Source organism: Hoplias malabaricus, chromosome 3, assembly GCF_029633855.1.
Source record: "Hoplias malabaricus isolate fHopMal1 chromosome 3, fHopMal1.hap1, whole genome shotgun sequence".
Lineage (NCBI taxonomy): Eukaryota > Metazoa > Chordata > Actinopteri > Characiformes > Erythrinidae > Hoplias > Hoplias malabaricus.
Window position 1 is genome coordinate 27,729,145 of NC_089802.1, and position 19,745 is coordinate 27,748,889.

The 19,745-nt window shown below is 38.7% G+C and overlaps 2 protein-coding genes across 4 annotated transcripts; one reads left to right on the forward strand and one right to left on the reverse strand.

The window, feature by feature from the left end:
- Nucleotides 1–739: 739 nt before the first annotated feature.
- On the reverse strand, nt 740–8,950 carry lsm12b (LSM12 homolog b). Of its 3 annotated transcripts, none has more exons than XM_066664252.1 (5): nt 8,780–8,947; nt 5,426–5,559; nt 4,519–4,628; nt 2,863–2,989; nt 740–1,371 (listed from the first exon to the last, which is right to left on the reverse strand). In XM_066664252.1, exons 1-5 carry the CDS (start codon nt 8,904–8,906, stop codon nt 1,276–1,278), a joined length of 594 nt encoding a protein of 197 aa, XP_066520349.1. In that variant the 5' UTR covers nt 8,907–8,947; the 3' UTR covers nt 740–1,275. The 3 variants fall into 3 exon arrangements, with proteins under 3 accessions (XP_066520349.1, XP_066520351.1, XP_066520350.1); XM_066664254.1 differs by lacking the exon at nt 740–1,371 and adding an exon at nt 2,135–2,325 and having other exon boundaries at nt 8,780–8,949; XM_066664253.1 differs by lacking the exon at nt 740–1,371 and adding an exon at nt 2,384–2,527 and having other exon boundaries at nt 8,780–8,950.
- A 2,144-nt stretch (nt 8,951–11,094) lies between these two features.
- g6pc3 (glucose-6-phosphatase catalytic subunit 3) lies at nt 11,095–19,402 on the forward strand. The gene is made up of 6 exons (XM_066664251.1): nt 11,095–11,417; nt 12,738–12,844; nt 14,817–14,907; nt 15,000–15,118; nt 16,324–16,465; nt 17,498–19,402. The coding sequence occupies exons 1-6, from the start codon at nt 11,200–11,202 to the stop codon at nt 17,838–17,840; spliced, it is 1,020 nt and encodes a 339-aa protein (XP_066520348.1). The 5' UTR covers nt 11,095–11,199; the 3' UTR covers nt 17,841–19,402.
- The last annotated feature ends 343 nt before the right edge of the window (nt 19,403–19,745 follow it).

Consider the following 19,745-nt stretch of genomic DNA (forward strand, 5'->3'; position numbering starts at 1 on the left):
AACTAATGAGCATGTCAGCTATGGTTTTATCTTCTGAAGTAGCTTATCAATAATTCCTTATCCACCTCCATGTGATTAACGCTGCCATTGGGACCTCCGGATGTTCCTAATGAAATTTGAACCTGCTGTGTTTGTCCTTAAAAAGTTTTTTTAGTAAAAGGTAAGTCTTATATATAGAAGGTAGCTCAAATAAGCACCGAATTGTTTAAAGCAACAATAGGTAATGTTTTTACCTTAAAATTACAGCTTCAAAATCATTGTGATGCTCTACTGAGCTTTAGTAGGGTAAATAGAGCTTCTGTCTTTGCTGTTCTGAGCTTAGCACTGCAGTAACTGCACTGTGTAACTTCTGGACGAGGGTAGGATGTATAGGATATAACATTCCGAAAAACTTGTATATGGTCAAAAATCACAGCAGCAGAACAGGGATCTGACCTCGTAGTGAATTGTAAAACGTGTTTACACGTTAAGTGAATTTGAACGCGTTTCATCATGTGTTTTTAAATCGTCAGTGTGCAAACACACACACCTCATGAACAAATGTAGGATGCACTTCAAAGATATAAAATAGATATAAAAGAGGACCCACAGGTTCAGCCGGAGTTTTCAGAGCCTTCCTTCACCAGGCAGTGTTCAACCCCCGCCATGTTTCTGTTGTGTGAAAGTGTTCAGCAGAAAGTGTTGAAAAGCACAGGATTACAGTCAGAATTTTTGTTACTTTTATTTTAGAAAATGTCCGTTTGTTTTTTGTTTTTGTTTTTTTAAGTGTGGCATTTCAAGTCACGTTTTGTTTAAAATACAGAAAATACAGACACGTAGAACATGAAGACGGCAAAAAAGGAAAAACCTGGGGGAAGAAACAAAAGCTAACAACAAGCTTTTCTGACTGCGCTGTTTCTTTTTCCTTTTTTGACAAAAATGGAATTGAAGGCGAAGGAGGGAGAGATGAAAATGAAGAGGGAGGAGGAGGAAATAAGAGGGGGAGAATGGGCAGAGAGAGAATTTATATTGGAAGTTAGTCAGGGAACTATGGGCTGATTAATAGTGGGTATTTTAAATTATCTTTATAAATCTAATTTAGAATTAACTCTTTCCACCCTTTTTTTTTTTTGTAGTGTTTTTGTTGATCTTGCAGACCCTGGGGAGCTATGGTACCCTCGCCCTCTAACTGCGGCTCTGAGAGAGAGAGAGAGAGAGAACGGCGTTCTGGCATCTCTCTGGGCTCTGATGCCCGCTGTTCCTCTCCGGCCGATCCACGCCCGTCTCCCTCACGCCTCACGAAGATAACGACGAGTCCTTGTGTGTTTGCTGTGCTTGTGAACGCTGCTGCATCGACTTCTGAGATTCCACGTCTCTAAAATGTTTCTCCACCTACAACAGACAATGTCAGCATGTCATTTCAGAAAGGAACTCATCTTTGTAGCTTCAAAACAGAGAACGTTATTTTTCAAACCAATACTGGAGCCACTCGGTGCATTTGTCATGAGACGCTCCAGGTCAAGAGCAGCTGACCTTTTCAAACAATTTCAAACCATGAACAACAGTTGAAACCAAGGCAACAAATACGTACTTGTTTGCAGTCGACAGGTTTGGTATCGGAAATCTGTTTCTTTAATTTTGGACTGGAGAAAAGACTAACCATAACCAACAGAAGTGACAGGCCACAGGAACTAGGGGGCCACACAAACTCTCAATGCATTTGAAAGAATTTTTGATGAAATCTGACCCTTCATTCTTTGAGCCAAAATGACTAAATGAATAACAACTGCTCTTTAACGACCACATGAGCATTAGAGCTAGGGCTGGGCGATGTGGCCCTAAAATATTATCACGATATTTCAGGGTATTTTGGCGATAATGATATTCTTGGTCGATACGAGCAAAACACGGAAAAATACTTTTATTAATGTCGAGTACACACTTTGTAACAATATAATAACATTATATTAAATATATTAATAAAATTTAATGTGTTTATTTACTAAAATGTTTTATTTTACAACAAATGTATAAGTTTCAAACATTCAGAAATAGTGACAAAAAAGTCTTTAAACATTAGTTTATTTTGTAAACAGTAAATTTTGATTATATATATATACTCAGTAAACAATCATATAAAAAAAATAATAACCTTAGAGATTCACAGTAAATAAAACACACATAGAATAGTGTCTGTGCTGAATCAGTGGAGGTTATCTACTGGGATTAGAGCTCATTGGCTGTTGCACTCTTCTAATGATTTTCCCGTCCTCAACCAGGTGTTTCTGCTCGAGGAGGTGAAACAGATTAGTTGTGTTTCCTCCTTCTGTTGTTACGGACTTCTTTCTAATTATAACAATAAAATACACATTGTCAAGCTGAACTAAAGAAAAGGAGTTTGTTTATTTGGTGGTTCAGGTTCTACTTAATGTTATGACACAGAACTCTTTCTTCTTTGTTATCTTTAATCCAGTTGTGGTGTTTTCTTCCTCTAAATTGCCACATGACGACATAGTGGATGCAGATGATGAAACTTACTCTGAAGTGTCTGCTCATCACAGTCCCATCAAATCATGAATAAAAAAAAAATTAAATAAATAAATAATACTAAATAAATATATATCACATCCTGCCCAAATGGCTCCTTTCATTCGAAATATGTCACGTTCAGGAATTACAATGTGTTGTGACTTCCATGTCATTAAAACTTAACTCCTGTTTGGCGTCTACATGTCAGCACAGAGGTTTCAATAAAACCTCATAGATTATAACAAAATAATAATAATCTTTCCCACCAGCCCTGAACCTAGTAGGCATCCTGAACCCAGAACAGTTCTGAAACACCAAGCCTTGGGACTGGAAGAGAAAGTCGGAGGGACTTACAATTTTGCGTATATGACTTAAAGCACTTCCTTCTTTGCCTTTGCAGTTCTCCACCTGATACGGCGGTGAGATTACGACGTCATCCATCACAATAATGTTCTTCTCCTGCCATTTACAGTCTTTGATGCTGGAGAGGAGGGAAAAAGGTGAGTCAGAAATCTTTACATTTTAAGGTTTGTGTGAAAATGTCTCATTATCGTATTATATGAGTCAGTTAATGTTTAATAACACATACACTTTAAGGCCAAATGTTTATGGACACGTGCTCATCTGATATTTCTTCTGAAACGAAGGATATTAAGCAGGAGATTGCCAGTTTTGTGCAGTAACTGTTAATACTCTTGTTTGAAAGAGCATTTCTATTAAAATCTTATGGTATTCAGCCACAGGAGCATGAGTGAGGTCAGGTACTGATACTGGCACACAACTCATCCGTAAGGGTGCTGGATGGAGGTCCATCGATGAAGAGAGGACCAATTCTGGAAAATATCCTCTGGCCTTTGGCTCATGTGCAGCTGCTCCAGAGCATCTCGCTTCACTTTCTCCTTTTCTATAGCGAATATACACACTGCATATGTACCGATGACGCCTGGGTCCACAAATTAAAGCTGCAGAATTCACTCATAATTAGTGTCTACAGAATACAACATACAAAATAAGACACAGATAATACGTTTATATTTATGTACGTGTTATTACTCTGCAGTGTTCTTGAAAGAGCGCGCTTAGTGCAACAATTCTCCAACTAAATGCAATCTCATGTAACTCTGCGGCCTCAAAGACTACAGGACAAAAATATATCCGTCACACGAACATGGACATGGACATCCGACACCGAAACACGTCGGACACACAAGGGCACCAGAGCAGTTCAGATGACCTGGTCACTGGGACTTTGTCACTATAAAAACACAAAATATCATCTGTTAATCATTACTTTAAAATCCAGAAATGGAAATTAGCCCATTTACTGGGTCCCTTCTGCATCAGGCGTACTGACCAACACGTTTCAAACAGCATAGTCACATGAAATATCATAAAATAAATTATATATAAGTTGGTTAGTTTATTTTAAAAGGAGTTAAAACCATATGGACAGAAACATGTAGTTTTCTGCTAATTTAATATATTAACAAATATGAAACCTATAAAACAAATACGGAATCTATAAAAAGTACCATAACTTTCACACAGGACACATTTTAATCGTCCTTTCACCATTCCTTTTAGAGCAGAAAAATGTAGTTCTGTGAAACCGAATACATACTATTCATTCGTTCGTTCATTCATTTCATTGTCTGTAACCTCTTATCCGGTTGAGGCTCCCGGTCGGTCTGGAGCTGACCCAGAAACCAATATATTTAATTTGACTCACACTTTTACATTCGACAGGAAACAGTGACAGGCCCACAAGCTCAACAAAGGTCTGCCTGAGTTTTAAAGTGCAGCAATTTAACGGCTGTTGTGTATTATTTTAAAGTTCCTGCTGTGTGCCTAGTGATTCCAGAAAGGCTCTGCGACCCTGATCAGGATGAAGTGCTTATTGAAGGTGAATAAATGAATGAAAGAAAGTAAGTATCTCCAGTTTGGGAACAAGGTGTCTGGGATGTTTTCTGACACCGATAGTGAAATTATTTTCCTCCAGTGGTGTCTTACGTTTTATGTATAGTCTGGAATAATTGCTGGCCCTCGACTGAAACCCCAGCGCTGATTGCATAGGCTTGGGATAACTTGTCTTCCTTTTCCGTCCTCGCCCGATTGGCAAGCTGAGAGGAAAGAGAGAAAACAAACACACAGACAGCAGACTGTTACACAGAGGAACAATAGCCATGCATTTCAGGAGTGTGATTTTTGTGGCTCACAGTACAGAAATAACATGGCCCCGCAATGTCTCTCATTCTGTAAATAACTGGCAAAACCTTTAATTTACATTGTATGTTATACCACCATCAAAACCAATTGCATTATTAATTGGTGCACCAGTGTCCACATGGTTTATGACCCTGCTTTCCTGACCGTCTACAGGAGGTGCTGGCCAGTCGTGGCCATTCACCAGCTTCAGTGGTAAAGGGTAGACCTCAAAACACAGAGGGACATCTCTTTGAGTCTTCTCTCCTCCGTTCTTCAACCCACAACCCAGAAAACGACTGAAACCTGCCCACTTTAAGGACGAGGAGTGGAGGAGAGAGGGGGCTTCCACAGCGAGGACACTGGGAGCTTTCTGTAAATAGGTCGGTCCCTTTTTTATTTTGATTATTTAAATATTTTATAATCCAATTCAAATGTCTGAATATTCTTAATAACCAAGGTTTTGCTGAAAGTGAATTGCTCTTTAGGAGTATAATTAATTAATTACTTAATATGCTATTATATGGTCATAATATCAGTGACATAATACAAATTGTCTTAAAATGACAATTATATCATTTTTTTTTTAAACCTAAGACGCACTAAATTGGAGACACCCAACCTGAGTAGATAAGACCAGTGTGATATTACAGCCTTCCTGCTACTGTTTCTTTAAGATCATACGGCTCTTAAAGAGGAAAGGTTCTGACCTTACCTTGCTCACATTCAAAGATGCTAGAGGTGGCGGAGTCTCAGTTCGGTCGTTAATGATATCCACCTCTGAAACGTAGGCTAGGTTGACCAAGATGACGTCGTTGAGGTTGGGCTTTCCGCTGGAGGGAGCACATTCTGAGAGAAGAGTTAAGTTAAGGCAAATTATGGATATCTTTTTTTAATCAACGAAGCTTGTTAAGCCTGACACTGCAGTGTTAAATATTCTGGTGGGTCAATCTTCACTTTACATGTAGTGGAAGTTCTAAAACTGATAGAGATCTTTACAAGTAAGCGAACAGAGATATTCAGATAAGAGTGGACAAAAAGGATTAAGTCATGGACTTAATGAAGGAAAATTTAAAAGCAATTAGCAAAGTTTTGTTATTTTTTAAAAGAGAAACCAATCACACTCCAGGAATTTCTGTCCAGGAAACTGCCCCTGAACAAGTTTTAAATGTAAAAGAGATAGACGTAGGACATGTTACAACTCTATGCATGTTTAACTCTGACACCTGCCTCAAATGAATTAATTCTATATGCACAACCTTCCTCATCACCCATAACATCCAAAACTATCCACCTGGCTCATTCAATCTTTGTTTTTCTACAATAATCCCACTGAACAGACCGTCAAAACTGTCCCCCAGCATACTGTAACTTCTTGAACACAACACTGCATCTCATTTACTGAAGAAAGACTTTTTTTTCTAATTTTGTAATGAACAACAACGTACCACAGCTTTGTTTTAAGTCACAATGGGTCGTTTCTATTGCTGTTTGGTTTAAAATTTTAATGGCAGGCAGCATTACTGATGATAAAGAAAAATGGCAATAAAAGTTTTGGTTTTCTTCCAGCGACTATTTGTTGCACATTTATTCTTGTAGTGTGCAGATTAAGGACTGAAGGACTGATTTCCTCAAAGCAAATCTCAAGTCTCTGAACTTCAGAGTCGACTTATATTTTGAGATGATTTAAACTCCTGAATTAGAGGGCAAGGATATTTCAATTTTCATATTTATATATCACCGTTTAAGACATAAACTATGTAATTGAGTGCTTTTATATGAAATAGCTGATTGCGGAAAAACACTGACACATTCATTTCCAGGGGTGAGGAATGGGAACAGGATTCTCCATGTTTACAACACAAATATGGCTCCACCAACACCACCTGTGACCTCAGCCAGTTCCCTTACAACTCTCAGCTATAAATCAACTTTTTAAACTGCCAAAATGTGGTGTCAACCTACTGGCAAAAAAAGACTGTGTCACATCAATGTGTTCATAACCATTAAGATGGTAACAGTACTCGTACATCAGTTTGAAAGAATGCAGAAGAACTGCAGTTTTGTTTCTGCCCTGCGTTATCTACAACATCATCTTAACAATTTTAACAAAGATTTTAAACAAAAACATTTATCCTTTATAACAAGGTTATACCAATTGAGAGGCAGCTGGAAACTGCACCCCGCACATGATCACAAACATGACTGACTGACCACCTGGAGTTCTACATTTAGTGCTCAGAAATACAGCCAGATCTTATTCATTTTCTTTGCTATAACCAGGGGCCTAGATTAATCACAATATCCACAGATATTCGGCCCTCATACCCACGCCATGTATAACATTCCTAGCATAGAAGCGGAGCTTCTAGAAGCAGATGTCTGGTTCCATTCACCAACAACAGTGAACAAAGTTTAGCTATATTTAACAGTTAATATTAAACCACTGTTAATGACTGTTCAAAAGCTTATCCATTTAACACTTGATGAATTAGAGAAACCAGCTTAAGTGTCCTTATATGTCAAAGTTTAGAGACATTGATTCACCCAAACATCAGTAAAAACCGTATGTGGCTTTCAAATAGACGGAGACAGTAGCTACATAAACAGAAAGTAACAGAAATAACCTAAAGAAATCAGAGTTCACAGCAAGAAACCACAAAATAAGGCGACCACCTCTAACCGAGCTCCCACCCAGCACATGGGGTCTACAAGTGACATTTCCCTGTGTTACCTCGGATAACTGCCAAAGGAAGAGATTTTAATGGATAAACGCCTGCAGACAGCGAGTACTCGGAGAATTGACAATAAAAGCAGTGTATTTAATTATGGCAAACCATTTAAAGTAGGTAAAATATGAATAATTAGCTGCTATAAATGCTGGTAGCACAGCTAGCCTCGCCGCCTGAACGGCTAACTCTATAGATAATCGATAAACACCGTTATATGGAAATAAATACACGATATTTTTAGACATATTTTAGCTTTCCGTGCTTTTAACGCCGTGAGAGACTCTAGTGGGATATTTTAAAACCGTTCTCATCCGAAAACGAACAGAAAATGTTTATTATTCGCTGGGTACTTTTTGGATCTCTCCTTTCCACCTTAAATGGCCGGAGGCGCCAGAATGTGACTGCTGCACTGTTTAAGGTGGAACGTTAAAACTCGAATCAAAAGCTTGTCTAAGTTATCTGTGTGCGCAAAGCACGAATAAAATTTATTTAATCCGCATTCCCAGCTCCTACGGCAAAGCTAATTCAACATTTTTAAACCACTAACAGCGGAATTCAAATCTAGAGATAGCCGAAGCATATCGAGCCTGTGGTTGTTGCAGGAATTGTTCAGTCCACCTTAAAATTTACAGAAGCTACTTCTCCATCCTGGCGTCTGTGGTAATTTACATTAAAGCAGAAAATATAGATATAATGCTGTCTTTTATGAAGAAATCCAGATTTGAAGAACATTTATACAAAATAAATGTAATTGGGGATATTACGTACATTACAACTTAACAGTTTTCACTATTAAAAGCTTTTAGAAAATACTTCTATATATTAATATTTATAAATTTAATGCATTCATAGTAAGTTTCTGCAACTTATGTCAGTTTTTATACATTTTTAGATTGCCCATCATTTCATGAATAGTTCTCCTGCACCAGAACTGTGACATTAACGTAAATTCCTGAGCCATTTAAGGTGGAACGGAAAATTCGAAAGAGACCAGAGGATGAACCCATACATAATCATTTAGAAATTGTCCTGTGACACATTATTAAAAACTGTAGCTACTATAGAACTTTAAAAAAATCCAACCGAGCTCATACACAAGGCTGTCTATCAATCAAAGATAGCCCTACATGGAGTACCCAGAAAAAAACCAGTTAGCTGCTGCTACTGCAATGAACAGAAAGGTAACAGTGCTGCAACGTTAACTGGCGCACCATTTAAGGTGGAACTGGACAATTCGATATAGAAGCTAACTCCAGCTCCGTGTTTGAATGAGGACGCACACATTGCGCCGATCTGGATCGTTCCAGCTCCGTTGATTGCCGGTAAATGAAGGATACTGAGAGTTAACATCTTGGTGTGGTAGTCGAAGGCCACGACCTCCCCGTGGAGCCGCTGTCCGAGGCAGGTGAGGCAGGACACACTGCTGCCCACACTGAAATACTCCCCCGGTCCCGGAGCCGCCATCTTCTCCGCCTCGGACAGAGACAGCGCCGCTTTACGGACATAGAGCGAGGGTGCATTCCAAATGACTTCTTACTACCTAGGTAGGGTACGAGGCAGGTCGTCAAAATCAGATTCACTTTACTTTAAACACAAGCAATGTGGGTGTTTTGTTACTTTGAGTGTTGTAAAGAGTTTACCAATGAAAATTGCTTGTGTGAAAAAAAGACTCCTGGGATGCACCGGAGTCTCTGTTGGTTATTTAGGAGTCCAAAGAAAGTGAATCAAAATATAAAATGAATACTCAGAATGTACAAATCTAATATTTTACATAATTGTGTATACTGGAGCAAATATACATGTCTCACATAAAGCCAATTATATGCAGCTGTTCCTATCCTACGTTTAGTGCAGCAGTGAATATTAGTTATAGTCTTATGACCTATTGGAATACACTGCATAGGGAGTAGAGAGAAAATTGGAACACAGCCCGACAGCGCTGCTTTCCGGAGGGTGCAAGGGGCGGAGCACGGAGCAAAACAAACTCACATTCACACGTTCACTCTACTGTTTAACTTTACAGTTTTATATGTAAAGGCCAAATACGTAAAACACTGATTATTTAGGAATACAGCTGTGCGAAAAAAAAATTGGTTAGTATTATTAGCGTGTTTGTACGACGGAGTTTTAGGGCCACAGCGGTAAAAAAAAACAAGATTCCGAGATTAAAGTCAGAATTCTGAGAAAAAAAGTCAGAATAATTCTGAGAAAAAAAGTCGGAATAATTCTGAGAAAAAAAGTCGGAATAATTCTGAGAAAAAAAGTCGGAATAATTCTGAGAAAAAAAGTCGGAATAATTCGCTGCGTATAATGGAGCAGACAGTGTAACTGTGGAACGCAATGTGTTGCTTAAGTTATGCTACGGTATAGATTTCAGGAATAAACACTCTTCTCTTCCACATTAGGGCCACAGTGTGATTAGTGTTTAAACCCTGAATCGGTGCACGAACCCAGGGCATGTAGTTTCAAGATACAATTAATGATCACGAAAGTGATGGATACAGAATGAGTAGAACTCCGGCGCCCACGAAGCTCCATCGCGTTACGGCTCGGACTCGTACAAAAAACTAAAGCCTTATGCATGAATTATTTATTAAACGCATTCACAGACATGACGCAGCCCCTGACTGAGATGCATAAAGGCTTTAGTTTTTTGTACGAGTCCGAACCGTAACACGATGGAGCTTCGTGGGCGCCAGAGTTCTACTCTGTTACACTGTGTCTGCTCCATTATACGCAGCGAATTATTCTGACTTTTTTTCTCAGAATTATTCCGACTTTTTATCTCAGAATTCTGACTTTAATCTCGGAATCTTGTTTTTTTTTTACCGCTGTGGCCCTAAAACTCCGTCGTATGTTTGTCTCTGTGTGTGGAGGTGTTTAATTTTGTTCGGGTTTTACACTTTTTACTGTGCTTAGTTTGTTTGTGGCTATGTTTAGTCTTGTTATTGTGTGTAGTGTTTAGTATTGTGTGTGATTTTTAGTATTGTGTGTGGTGTTTGGTCTTGTTAGTGTGTATGTGGTGTTTAGTTTTGTGTGTGTGGTCTTTAGTCTTGTTTGTGTGTGTAGGATATTGTGTGTATTTGTGTGTGGTGTTTAGTTTTGTTAGTATGTGTGTGTGTTTAGTTTTGTTAGTGTGTGTGTCGTGTTTGTGCTAGGAGGCGTGTCCTAAGTGATTAAGCAGTGATGCCCTGTGGCTGAACATTGCTGCTTTAATATTGCAGCGTTTCAAACACAGTCTCAGAATCACAGATTCAGACAGACAGGATTTCTGACATCACGTATCTTGCAGGGATGGGCTTTTAAGCTGTAGGTGAGCGGTAGAGGAGTGGGTAGCAAGCACAAGCAGAAACTACAAATATTTATACTGAATGAAGGTGAACAATTTGAACAACTTTAAGGTGTTAGGATATTTCTAATCTATAAAATATCATACATCTGTAATCTCGATGAACAGAGACGAGTTTTATTAGTTTAAACTTTTAACTTTCAGTATCAAGCAAGTCCACATCGTACCGGTAGTACTACAGCGATCCCGTCTCAAATAACGCAAGAACTCTCTACCTAGTGCCCTAGATAGGGCACAAAACAATGACTTGTGACATTACCAATGGATAAGTGAACTACTACAAATTATTTGGGACTTGGCCACTGCTGCCGCTCTCCTACCCATACACACCTGATATAACTTGATGGTGATTTGGCTTTTCTGCAGCACACAGCTCTGTTTATTGTTGTATTTCATAGTTTGTCTACAATGGAGAGCGTTTATGTTCATGGTATCAGGGTGGCCGAGGTTCTTCAGGCGAGAACGAGGCAGTTTGAGGATGTTTTTCTCTGCGCCACTCATTTAGGAGACCCAAAAGCAGCTTTCCTCATCGTCTTCCCTTTCGCCTTCAATCTGCACCGGCGGACCGGGGTCGCTGTGGTGTGGGTGGCTGCTCTTTCCGAGTGGCTCAATTTAGTTCTGAAATGGTAAGTTAATAAAGGGCTAGTAGAGTTTTAATTAGTTTAACCTCTGAAGGGTCCTGTGCAGGACAAGAACGATCACTACACGTTAAACCCCCTTAGAATTAAATTAGCCTACACTGTTAAAAGCTACTACGACCTGTGCACAAACATTAAGTCTTTAGTCCCTTAAAGTCCTAAAATATTCATAATGTCTGACACATTTCCATTATTTTCAGTCGTTTTGAGCCTGGTCTCAGAGAACTATCTTTGAAATGAGTGGGAGTGTTAGGCTATGACCATCCATGTCTTTAAAGAACTCTTCTACATTTGTTTTATTTTATTGCCTATCACACTAAACTATTATATTATTATGTTAGCCCTAATGTTCATTTTAACCATGAGTTACTATCCATCCACAAGTTAGAAATACCTTTAAAGGAGTGACTTCATTATTTCAAAGACCCCTGTCCAAATCAAGTGTTTATCCTCATTAGCATGATTATGTATTGATTATACACTAACACGGAGCATGTTTGAATAACTCAAAGGCTCACAGGCTCAAACACACAGATTCAGGCAGTCAGGGTTTCTGACATCACACACCTAAGGAACCAATCCTGTCAACTTATGGCCTGTCACTGGCTTTGTGGCAGGCCAATGGAGGAGTGGGTGGAGATAGAGGCATGGCTTTTTGCATATTCATATATTTGTGTTCTGAATGAAACTGAAAATACACAGAAATCGCTTTGTAAATCTTTAGGGGATTTTACTTTATTGGACAAAACGTCTACAACTGTAATTCTGAATAAAGAGCCGTGTTTAGGGGTTTTCTTTTCTCCATTGTCAAAAACATGGCCCACGTTAACAGGGTTTTTGAAAATATCCCTGTTCTCCCCCAAAAAAGACTCCAAAACACTACCGAGACCACTCAAAGTCATGACTAATTTATTCCACAATATCCACCAACCATCTGCTGGCTTGACTGGACCTGGCCTCTGTTCTCAGAAAGGTTTGCACCTTTGAGAATGTGCATGAAGAAGTACAGAGAGCAGTGCCATCTTTTGCCTCTGCAATGCAGGGTGATGTACAAGTAAAATCAAGTTTAAATGCTGCTGTGGTGTGGACTGGAGGACAGCAGATAAACTACATTTTTCAAAAATAACAGAATTTGTGAGTGGAATTAGTAAGCTTCATTAAAACTGAAATGAAAAACACAGCTCACTTTTAAAAGTGATGGATCACTAGTATCTTTCACTAAATATCATTTGAGATTAAAACCATAGGTTTGTAATAATTATTATTATTATTAGACAAAAGACTAATTCAGACATTATTATCTCTTAGGATCCTGTTTGGACAGAGGTCGTACTGGTGGATCGGCCAATCTGGTTTATTTCGTAAAAACACACCTGAAGTCCAGCAGTTCCAGTCCACCTGTGAAACAGGACCAGGTTAGACAACAGATGATGTTTCACAACGCACCTAATGGCTGATCCTGTAGAAATATCTCTTACTGTGTGTAATTATAACAGCATTTTAAAGGGCTGTTAGCTGAGTTAATATTTCAATTTGAATTTACCCCATTGTTTGTTTGTGTACATAGTTAAAAATATAAAAAATATATATTAAATGTATTATATTTCAAGACACAAAGAATACAGAAATGGTTTGCCAAAATGTAGAATAAGTAACTGCAGTAAATACCAAATTTCCTCTTGAATGTTAGGGCTGGACAATAATATAGAATATCAATATAAAATGTTTCAATAACAATGATGATTTTTAAATACATTTCTATATTTCAGTACACATCATTTACAGCACCTGTCACCGAGTGGCTGTCATTAGAGGGCATTGTCATCAGATAAGCACTTAGTTTTAAAGTTAGTTTAAAAATATTAATATTGACAAAACCAATTAGTTTGTTTGATGGCGATGTCATGTTTCTTGTTCGTTCTCCAGTTTTTCAGTGGATTTTATGCTGTTCATATACATATCAGAATTATATTGTATCCACTAAAATTAAGAAATATAGCATTTTATATATATATATATATATAGGCAGTATCATCCAGCCCTTGTGAACGTTATGACTCCTAAATCCACAAGAGGGCGCTGAGCACACAGATCAATCACCATCAAAGATGGTGTCATAAATCAGCATTTGCAAAACATGTAATGTTTATATCTGCACACTGTTATTGAGATCTAGTGTCATTACCTTTTTCATGAAATACAATATATCTGCAATACAAAATACAATATATCTGCAACACAAAATCTGCAAAGACTTGTGCTATGAAAACATGTCTTTGCTTTTGTTACTTGGAGTGAAAATAAAAGGGGAGTAGAAGTGTGCAGTTTATTCTTATTTGCTTTATATTACTAAAAAGAAGGTGGATATTTAAAGCCACTTCCCCCATTAATTTATGTTCTGTGTGTTTAGTGGTGAATGAACTCTGAAGTGGCGCAGTGAGAATGACACAGGTTTTGTCGTTGGAGACATTTTTATAATAGTTTATTTCTGTTAGATTTGTAGTAGGTGGGACTAAGTTTGTCACATGATGTCAAGTCTGCTATTGACCCAATCAAAGTTAGAGATGTGTATATATATCCCTTCCTCGATAAAGACACTACTTTCACCACAATCTGCCTCTAAACTCCTGCTAGGAGTGAAGTGTCGTCAGACATAGATGTGCTACGTCTGGGCTGTATTATAATCAGTGCAAGACCAGCCATCTTCCAGAGACAAGCTGCAGCACCCTCTTGATCTTACCACTGCCAGTAAAGAAGCAGTGTAGAGCATGGGGGTACTCAGTGCAGTCTTGTTGCTGGCTTTGTCTCAGCTGTCATCTGCTGCAGGGGCGTCCAAACCCTACTACTGAGGCTCATTTGTTTACATTTTGATGGCAGTGCTGCTGTCAAACGTTTTGAGATTTGACCCTCCCTATCAGCTCAGAGCAATGCAGATAGTGTTATTTTTTTTTAAAAGCTTATTATTACGTTATTCAACTGCTTTACTGTATAAATATACATTTAATATAAAATTGAGTTCTGTGTTTATACTGTGGTCTATGCTTAACACACTTGCATTTTTGTATACTTAAAAACAGGTGGACAGTGAAATCACTAATAATGTCGAGTGTCTGCAGATTTTTAGACATAAATAATGTACTTTTTAGATTTTAAAAAATGTGTCAGATTGCTTACATTACAAAATGCAAGTGAAAAATACATGGAGTTTACATTTTTAAAGGACTGGTTATATTCTGTAAAAGGCAGAAGTTGCTATTAATTTGCCTGTGTGTTGAAATTATAATAATCTACATCTGAGTAAGCAGCCGTCTCTGAAAGGTCAGACGATGGGGATTTGTGCTGTAACATTTCTACATTTGTTTTTGTGAAATTGTGCCTGCTGTCCAGGGAGCCCCTCGGGTCATGCCATGGTCAGTGGAGCAGTGTGGTGGGTGGTGGCTTCCTCGCTGGCCTCCTTCCTTCACTCCCGCACCGGAAGGTTAGTCAGAAAGCTATGGAGCTTCTACTTTAAAGATCAACTTTAATTGTGATGTATCTTACACGTATTTAACACGAATGTGTGTCTGACAGTAAGGCTCTGGCTGCGATTCCCTTCTTATTCTACGCTCTGCTGCTGGCGGTGGTTGGCCTCTCTCGGATCTTCATCTTGGCGCATTTTCCTCACCAGGTTGTTGCTGGAATTCTGGCAGGTTAGTGTTTGATCCTATTCTTAACCACACCTTGACCCTCAGGGAAAAAAAACAGTTCCTGTTTATAGAACCATTTTTAGGAGTTGAAAATACTTCATTATAAAACAAATAGTTCCGGCCTTAAAATCTGATTGGCTGAGCCACGTTCGAAGCTGTTGCTTAGCTACCAGAGTTTACATTAGTGAATAAATTGTTATTACAAATACTACTCGCATGTGATTTATGAATTAAACATTCAAGTTCACTGTCAGTTTTATTAAATTATTCAAGAACAGCGTAAATTTAGGAGACAATACAGTGGTTAAGCTAATGCTACTTAGCCAGTTTCTTGAGCTAAAGGCTAAAAACACAGCCCAAGACTAACCCTAAACTTCCTGCAGCTTCTCCTCTAAAGTACGAGTACCTTCAGAAAGAGGACAGAAAAGTAAGCATTTCTACTCAACTAAAAAACCCTGAATATACGTTAACATATTTTGTTCAATGGAGTGACCTCATGTTAGCAACAGTGCTCACCATTAACGGACTACACTGTGTGGCGGAAGAATACTGTATTGTGAATGCTTGTTTATGAATGGAATATTTGTGTATTGTATTTTATTTTCACACTGTGCCAAAACCAACTTTCCCTGTGATAAAATTGCAGTAATGCACAGCCTCTCGTGGCTTATTGCTTTATTATCAGAACAAATGAGTAAAATCACCTGAATGGGAAAGGATGCAGGGATACGTGAAAGTTCTGTATAAACTTCATCTAGGTTAGTGTTCCCCGAAGTGGGGGAGTTATTGTTGGGGAGTCGTAGCAAGGTAAATGAGATATGTAATGCATGTCACTTGTAAATTTCCAGTATAAAGGTGGTTTGTTACTTTCGTTTAGTTCAGTAAAAAATTGCAGTTTTGTATGAATTATAGTTTAAAATTAAATTAATTGGAGTCTGGAAACAAGATGGGTGTGTTTCCGAGTGTGTGTGTGTCCCTCACCTAAAAAAAAAAAAAAAAAAAAGAGGGGCACTGCAGAAACAGTTTGGGAACCACTGATGTAGGTGAACCTTGGAGCCAGAAACCGAAAAATCATTTTTCCATATAATCTTTAATGGATTTTGCACAAAACCTGGTTGTTTTTAAATATTTGGTGAACATCACAGAAAAACATTCCTTGTATTTGGTGTTTATTCATGAGGTTATTATCTTATTACTCCCTCCCCTAGGGGTGATTTTGGGAGTCTTCTTAAACCGCACGGTGCCTGAACAGCGCCTCCTGGTGTTTTTCCTGGTCTCCAGCATGGTTCTGCTGTTGGGAGCACTGCTGGTGTACGCTGGACTGGAGAAGATTGGGATTGATGTCTCCTGGTAAGTGATCTGACCGCTGAACCACAGCGTTACACTCTCTTTTCTTAAGGTGTTTTAGTTAGACAGAGGGCGAAAGACGTGTGCAGGAATCAGGGTTGTATTACAGTATTAAGAAATTATATTACATATATATACATATTGGTCACTGTTATTTAAACTGGCAAAACATAAATGATCAAATAAATGTAAGACGTAATGTAGAGTGACATAGTTTACAGAAAAACTGATCTTTCATAATATGACACTTTACAGTCTCAGTTTTAATTGTGGAACAGAAACACATTGCCTGGAAGTACAATTGAACTAAAGCAAATAATAACAACCACAATATTTATAAACTACATCATACATTGTCATAAAAACTGTCACTTTATATATTCATAACTTAAATTCTATATTAACTGTAGAATATGTGTTGATGTCATTCACCTCATTAAATCTCCAGGACTTTTATTGTGTAATTTCATTTGACACCGTTGTTTAATGAAAGATTACAGAGATCCCCCTCTCCTTCTGGAGAAGAGAATGTAATGAACCTTTAGGGAACACAACTGGACTATAACACCACTGCTGTACTTTTAAAGATACGCTACACTGTTTATAGCTTTTTTAAAAAAAAAACAGTACTTTTTACCTTTTAGTGACAATAATACACCTCTAATGTACCTTTTCTCTGAGAGTGTATGAGTGCGTAAGAGATGTCATTGTGGCCTGTGTTTAGTGTTTGATATTATAATAAACTGTTTGTAGATTCCTAGTAACTGGTTTAATGCCACCTTTTAAGTGCTCTAGAAATAAAATTATTAAAAGAAAGGTACAGAAGAGCTTTTCTGAGGTTTAACCAAAACAACTAAAACAGACAAAATGCACATCAGCACCGCTCTTTTACAAACAATGACAACGCGTTTTTTTTTTTTTTAAAGTAAATGATGAACCTACACAAGCAAACAACTTGTAAACAGTGAATCAATTACCGCTGTAATGTTTATTTTAATATTCATAACGTGTCATGTTGCCCACCCCTGCCTCCAGGTCCATTTCCCTGGCTGAAAAATGGTGCTCCAAGTCTGAGTGGGTCCGAATGGACACGGCTCCGTTCTCGTCTCTGACCCGCGATGCTGGATCTTTACTCGGCCTGGGGCTCGCTCAGTTCTGGAAGCCTGGAGGATGGACCCTTCCCTGGGTCCCAAAAACCCTCTGCCTGGCTCTCTCATCCCTGGCTCTCTTCCACATCAGCAGGTTCCCTCTGCCCACCATCCCAGCGTCGCTCTTTTACTCTCTGTTCTTCCTCAAGTACACCATCGTGCTGCAGGTCGTGATGGTGTTGATACCGGGCTTCGTTCATCTCCTCACGGTCAAACCCAAGAGGGACTAGAACCAAATGTTTCATAATATTCGGGGCCTTTTGTTGTTCCAAGTGAAAATAAGTTAAAACGTCCTCTACAGGGAATAAATATATTACGCTGACACCTAGTGGCCTGAGTCCCAGTGAGGAACCCGCTCTATGGAGCATAAACGGGCTCAGTCAGAGACTGTGAAGCAGTTAGTTTTCCCTCCCTGTGAGCTAGCACTTTTATGAAAAAATTATAGTGACTTAAGAGACATTAAAAATGCTTTATTCCTCTTTCCCCTGTATGTTAAAGGTAGCTGTAACAGTACGCAGAAGTGAGTTCCCTGTAGAGGACGCCTTAACTTTTCACTTAGAAAATAGTCATCAAAAGGTCTCTCAGCCAGAACGTTTGCATGCGATTGTGTTCGAAAGGTCACCAGCCACAGCTTGGCTTCAAAGCAGAGACATGGAGGCTGAGGATGATTTGTCCTTTGTGTTATTGTTCCTTTCATTCCTGTTTGGACTAAGAAAGACTTGATGAAAATGAGTCTGCTCTGTGTACGGAGAGTCGAGTAAAGTACACTCCTCCAGACTAAGATCACAGTCAGTGTTGATCAGACAGCAGCGCACGCCTCAGTAGCTGTTTAATCTCATTCTGCATGTTGTTCGGAGGAGGATTCTGGCTGTGATGACTTGTCAGACTGGATTCATTTAAATTTAAACGGACTTCATAAGTTCAGCTTTCTCACAGTGCTCTGTACAGGATATTAATTTGCTACCATTTATTTTCTTATCCTGTGCTTGTTTTGTTGTTAATGGCTCAAAGTTTACCAGATATTTGCAGATAACTCCATTCCCAAATATCCTTCCTTCTCCTCCAGTTTGAACTCTGGAGAGGCTTATGGCTTAGAGCAGATTAATAACAAAGTTATCATTCATTCGGCAGTGTTTTCTGTTGCCGGCCATAAATTACTCGCGTCTGTTTTTACCTTCATTCTTCTTGCTCTGTTCGTCCATCTTGAATCCTCTGTAATACCTGAAAGTCCATCTTGGTGCTCAAATCATCCTCCTTTCTTTATCATCAGTGTTTCCATTCTTTCTGCCTGTTGATTTGTTTGTTGTCTTGTTGAATAGAAATACTGTTTAAATCTAAAAAGGGATCAGCTGCGACAAAGCAGTTTTAATCCCTCATGGTAGTGTCTCTGTCACAGCTCCAGGGTCCTGGAGGTTGTGGGTTCAATTCCCGCTCCGGGTGACTGTCTGTGAGGAGTGTGGTGTGTTCTCTCTCTGTGTCTGTGTGGGTTTCCTCCCACGCTCCAAAAACACACACTGGTAGGTGGAGTGGAGACTCAAGTGTCTGTAGGTGTGATTAAATGTGAGTGTGTGAAGGACGGTGCCACCTCCAGGGTGTGGACCCACCGTGACCCTGAACTAGATAATCGCTTACAATGATTGAATGATGTTTCTTTAAAGAATAATTTTTGAGTGACAATAAAAAAAAAAATCTCCACATCAGGTACATGTCCTGTACCAGTGTTTTTAAACATACATTTTCCACTCCAATTATTTTTCATGAGTAGAAAGCTGATTGTGCGCCTTAAAATAAAAAATGCTATATTCCTAAAAAGTCTTTGAAGATGCGTTTGTGTTCAGACGTATACATCCTTATGCATAAGCCTTAAAGTGCTGTAGGACGTCACGTGGAAAGTTCTTTTTAAAATCAAATCTCTTACTAAAGTGATTCTACTGAGGAATTGCACCAAGACCTCTTCATTTCTTTTCTGAAAATAGTGCTTTTGAAAGTATTTGCATAAGTCTCAATGGGGTTAAAACGTGGAAAGAAAAGATATACCCTATATTTTCCACATCCATAACTTTGATTGTTAAAATCCATGCATTATGCCGCCTTTCAGATGACTTCAGCGCTCGAGTAGCTTCGAACGTGAACCT